The 6000-nt window shown below is 33.7% G+C and overlaps 1 protein-coding gene across 1 annotated transcript; it reads right to left on the bottom strand.

Moving 5' to 3' along the window:
• Positions 1-2607: 2607 nt before the first annotated feature.
• Positions 2608-3081, bottom strand: LOC111624491. The gene has a single exon (XM_023367337.1). It carries the CDS (start codon positions 3079-3081, stop codon positions 2608-2610), a length of 474 nt encoding a protein of 157 aa, XP_023223105.1.
• Positions 3082-6000: the final 2919 nt, after the last annotated feature.

Raw genomic sequence — 6000 nt, 5'->3', positions numbered from 1 at the left:
AAAACAAATGAAAAAATTTGTTGAAGCACCAAAGAAATGAAACTGTGCAAATTTATTTCTCCAAATAACACAAATTCATACAGCTATCTACTTTCTTAAATATCAAGATGTGAAATTTTCATTTAAAGAGTTTGAAGAAATTTTTACATCTTGATTTTCAAGCAGGTAGCTGTGTTTAAAAAAATTAAACATAAAAAAGAACTTTGGGAAGAAAATAACTTTAATCTGGAATTGGAAGTATCTCTTCAAACAGGTTAAAACAATAAATTTATCAACAAAGATTATATGATTTTATTGTCTATGTGAGATCCGAAAGGCCCTGGGTCTAATTTGTGAATTTTTATTAATTATGTAAATTAATGTCACCAAATAATACTTCGTTTTTGGTGAGAAAAATATTGTTTTAGACGTGGGAAAAACCAGATTACAGATGTTACTTCCTTCCACAGAAGAGAACATCCGCTGTTTTTCCCGTATCTAGTTAAAAATCTCGCTCAGATGGGAAATGGTTACCCCTCATTCATCCCCCTTTCGTCCGTTCTCACGGAAGAGTTACTGGACGATGATTGGACGAAATTTTGAAATAAAAGGGGAGATTAGTCAGAATTCAAGGAGTTCTTCGACAGATCCGAAGCATACAAACTCCACATACGTTTCCCTCCTGATGGCCAACGCCCTAAACGGAGTCCGAGAGACTAAGTCCCGAGTCTGCACGTAGAAGTGATATTTTTATATTTTGTGCACGAATTGATCTCCCATACGAAAGTAATATGAACTCTATCTACAAGGTGTCCTATATCTACAGAAACGGAGACGACGACAACTAAACAGGTCGTATGTTTAGAATCATTTTGTGAGCTCTCTCTCTCGAACGCGCATTAGCATAGATTTAGTCGTAGTCTCTAACTTGTCGCTAAATGGTTGTAATCGACATTTTTGTATTCGTTTGTTTGAGATTTATTAAATTTACTCTTGTTTTATTTTATAAGAATGTTTCCTCAATTTATTCCGAATCAGATCGCAAACGCGTGTTAATCCGCGTATAATAAGTTGATTAACTGGTGTCAAGGAATCCTGACGAACATCTGAACTTCTCGTTCAGATCATTTTAAAATACGCTCTCCTATGTAAGCTTTTTACGATCGGATCTTACGATTCGAAACTCGGAGAACTATTCTCACGGAATAGGCCGATTAAGTGGTACTAACGAATTTGTGTACCCCCGGCTGATCTCACATCTACAAGAAAAATACGTTAGCCAAAGAAGATCCATATGTTATGTCAAGAAAGAAGACAAATACTTAATTGGCTACTAGATACTTATAAATTTCATTTCAGTTGTCTTCGACATTGATAAGACAGACACACTAGTATATTTTAACATGTCAATAATAATTAATTAAAAAACAATAATGAGAGGACTTATTTACAGCTTCAACTGTCTATTTACTGAATGAAGAAATATGGCACGCATACAGTGATTTCAAAATTAAAAATACTAAAAACCTAGGAATTGTTTATACCACTTAAGATGAGATAAAATAATCCATAACCTACAGCCTCATAGATAAAACTCTTGCAAATTAGAAAATTTGGATTTTTAGTAGATCGAAAGAGTGGAAAGGTATACAGATGTCCAAATTTAAATTGAAAAACATTTTGAAGTCATTTTCAACACCCTTCCTAATGTCTAAAAATTTCTTAATGTTTATTTTTTTAAGCCATGAAATAAGCTATATAAAAACTTAAATCTTTAATCCATTTTTGATTGTGGATTAACCAAAAGTGGATTAAAAATGCTACAGTAGAAACTTGTATGTTTTGAATCTAGAGAATCAGAAGTAAGACTAATGTTCAGATATTAAGTGGTGATAAAACTGATTACTATTATGATTGTTCTGATAATGTAATTTATTTATTAATAATTACCAAATTTACTTGCATAAGACAACCTTGTCTATAGAATGAGGTGTGACTTTAAAGATCAAAATAAAGAAAATTAGATTTATTAGTACAATTCTAATTTTATTTCGTTTAAATAAAAGTACAGGTAACCCCCGTATAACACGGCACTTCTATAGCACGGATTCGCTCTAACACGGTTCGAGAATTGGTACCATCCCCCGTATAACACGGTACTTTTATAGCACGGATTCACTCTGACACAGTTCGAGAATTGAGTAAAACCCTCGTACAACAGGAAATGTAATAAATTTTTACGTACTTAACTAATAATAGTTCACGAAAATTATTATTTTTGGGAACTATTAGTACTTAAGTATGTAAATTTTCACTTCTCGCCTTCTGTCGATACAGGTGGTCCTTCTCGAAACTTGTTTCAATGTTGCCAGATCGCGACGCTTCTGCTTCTGATGTTGCCGAATGTTTTCCCCTCATTCCATACTTGCTTTATTCTTCATAAGTGCTTAGCACCATATAAGGAAATTTATAAAGACCTTTTAACTAGAAGCNTTGGGTATCAACTTCCATTTCATTGGTGTAAAGTTGTTCTGTGTATTCCTTCCATCTTTCTTTGATTGCATGTTGATCATGTAATTCATGACTATCTTGGCCATTGACAGCTGCCTTGTGTTCGATAAATGGTTTTCAGGCTTTCTTCACATAAGTGAAGCATTGCCTAATGAGGCCTTTCTGAGTTGCTGCTTCCATTTTTTTGCACTGTTCTTCCCAGAATTTTCCTTTATCTTTCCTAGCTTCTTTTTGGAACTTTACATTTAATCTTTGCATTTTTTCTCGGTTACCAATGATTTTTGCCTTTCTTCGTTGTTCTGCTACTACTGTCATAGTTTCTGACATCCATTTTGCCTTCTTCTTGTATGAAATGAGTTGATGCGCTACATCATTGATATGTACTTTTATATCTTTCCATAGTTCTTCTGGTTCTGTTTCTGTGAAATTGAGTGAGTCAAATATATTTTTTATTTCTATATCATAGGCATCAGGGATCATTTCGACATCAAATTTTGGTGTTGCTGATGGTTGCTTGACATTACAAAACCTTAGTTTCACTTTGGCAATGAGCAGTTCATGATCTTTTCTGCAATCGGCACGAGGATACATTTTTGCAGACAAACAGGAACTCTTCCACTTTTGCTAGCACAGGAAGTAGTCAATCTGGTTATGATATTTTCCATTGGGAGAAGTCATGTATACAATTGCTACCTTGGTTGTTCAAACCACGTATTCATCACAGTCATCTGTTCTTGGCAGAACTGAATCAGTTGTTCACCTGACTTGTTTCATTCTCCAAGACCAAATTTTCCTACAATGCATGATTATTCCATTTCACCTACTTTTGCGTTGAAATCTCCAATGACTTAGACAACATCTTTTCTTGGTGTCTGATGCAGTGTTTCTTGGAGTTCATTGTAGAAGGCCTCAGTTACTTTTTCTTCTGAATCAGCAGTGGGTGCATAAACTTAAAGGATCATAAAATTGCAAGGTTTCCTTTTGATATGGATTGCTATGATTCTGTCGTCAATTGTTCGAAAGCTTTCTATGGTGCAACTGATCTTGTGCAGAATGAAACCTATTCTTCTTTGCCAGATGGGTATCATTTCCATAGTAGTAGATGATGTAATCATTGGAATTAAAGAATCCACTTCCAGTTCAGTGAACTTCACTGATGCCTAGAAGATCTATCTTCAACTGATTCATTTCAGTATATATATGAAATGTGTGTGTGTGTGTATATTTGTACTTTAATGTATATAAGAACTAAGTAATATATATATATATATATACATAGTTCTTTTACTAAAATGATCTGTTTTCAATACAAAACTATACTCCAAATTTCTCTCATATCCTACTTCAGGATTAGTGTTATTGATTGAATGTATTATATGAAAGATACAGCTAAGATGCTTGCTTTTAAAAAATTGTTAAATTTTAAAGTTTAAAGATATTATATGGGTATATGATGATTTTTTTTTTCTTTTAACAGAAATTAGATGTAGATAAAGTATCAAATGTTGCTTTGAAAGAAGAAAAAGAATGGAATAAAATTCTTATTCAGGTAAACATTTTTGACTTTATAGAAAATATGACTAAAAATCTTTACTAATACAGTGGCCTCGTACTTCGAATTTAATTCATTCTGGGAGATCATTTGAAGTCTGAGTCTATTTTTCTCATTAGAAATAATGGAAAGTGAATAAATCCATTTCTAGACCCTGAACAATATCTATTTTGATAAACTTAAAAACAGCAAATATGCATAATTTAAGGTAAAAATAACACAATTAAATGCCCTAATAATAAATTAAAACATGAAAACCATAATTAAGTATGTAAATACTATATAATAAAATGAAAATTGCATTTATTGGTTGTACACACTGTGGACTTTGGCATCTTAACATAGACATGTGATTTAATCATAACAGTTGTGAAATTTAACATTATAGATGAGATTTTATTTGTTGTTTAGAACCTTGCTTTAAACTCTTCACATTTGTTTGAATAAAAAGCATATCAGGCATATTATGCCACAAAAACAGTAAAAAAAGAAAATTCGTAATGTGTCTGGGGAAGATGCTCTCGAACTTTGAATATATCAAATGTGGTTTAAAAAGATCCATTTGGGAAATTTTGAAGTAAAGGATACAAAATGTACGAGGTGCCCAAAAGCTGCAAGAAGAAAAATTGCAGGAAGAAATTGTGATTCCTGAAACGTCAGGAGACCTGAATCTGACACCACCGAGTCTCGCAGGACTCGGAAATCGTGACGTTACGTCACACGAGCGGTAGCGGGTGAGCGATTGGATTCGGAGTAGAGGTGAGGAGAGAGACGAGGAAGTGACTCACTCGGATTCCATATTTTCTAACAAATAACAATTTTAATGAAACTAAAGAAAATACAAAGAGAGTCAATTTCGGTCATAGTTTCCCTATTCAAGAAAGGCCCATCGAGAGAGAGAGTTTACAAACAAATCGCGTGTTGATAAATACCTTGTCGATGGACTGTTCTTTCCACTAGTTACGAATCCGGTCCGTTCACTGGTGTGGAGGCACGGAAGAGTGTAGAGGCTTAACCAGGCACGATGTTTTCTCACGGGTTTTAATCCTGGGTCACGATTTTAATTCTGGAGGACGACTTTGTTGGGCGGACTTTTTGAAGACGACTCCCCTCTTGAGGGTTTTTGGTTTTTTCTTTGTAAATCCTCTTGGGTTTTTCTATTATATCTATATTCAGGTGGTTGTTGTTAAGGGTCTGGCGTCCAATATGGGCTCTCCATCGAAAGTTTCTGGTGACACATCCCTGACTAACTGGATCCGACTCAACAAGGAACAAACTCCGTGGGAAATAATTTTTATGGCTTTTAGCGTAACTCGATAAAACGCTCGAATTTAACCTATTAAAGTTTCCAATAATTACAATTTAAAATAACACTTTACAGTAGAGCCTCGATTATCCGACCCAATTGGGGACTGGGGTTGGTCGGATAATTGAAAAGTCGGATAACCGAAAAGTATGAAAAAATCCATTATTAGTGTAGTATATTATTATATCCCATGTAATTAGTATATTAGTTTATCGCTATTAACCTACTTGCGTTGAATTTTCATCAATGTTAAGCCTAACAAAAATTTTTTAAAATAATAATCATCGCTATTGTATCATTAAAAATTAGAAAATTAAGCCTCATTTAAATACTGGCTTCCTTTCATGGTCGAATGAGTGTTGCCAGCTAAAACACGTAAAAATAATATTAAAGTAGCCAGACATAGCCAAGTATTGTAGCGCCACATCACTAGCGGACATTTGAAATTTGCCGACTAGGACTGTCGGTTAATCGGGGGTCGGATAATCGAGGCTCTACTGTATTTAATTTGACTATTTCATAATATTTAATCTGAATCTTAACTGACTAGTTTGCTTTTGACTATCAATTAACTAGTAAGATTATTTGAAAGATTAAGAGATGTTATAACTATAAATATACTTTTAAGCTTACTAATCATTTAAAGTTAAGA

Source organism: Centruroides sculpturatus, unplaced genomic scaffold (assembly GCF_000671375.1).
Source record: "Centruroides sculpturatus isolate CEXI.00-Female unplaced genomic scaffold, Cexi_2.0 scaffold336, whole genome shotgun sequence".
Classification (NCBI taxonomy): domain Eukaryota; kingdom Metazoa; phylum Arthropoda; class Arachnida; order Scorpiones; family Buthidae; genus Centruroides; species Centruroides sculpturatus.
This window is presented reverse-complemented; position numbering and strand designations above follow the sequence as displayed.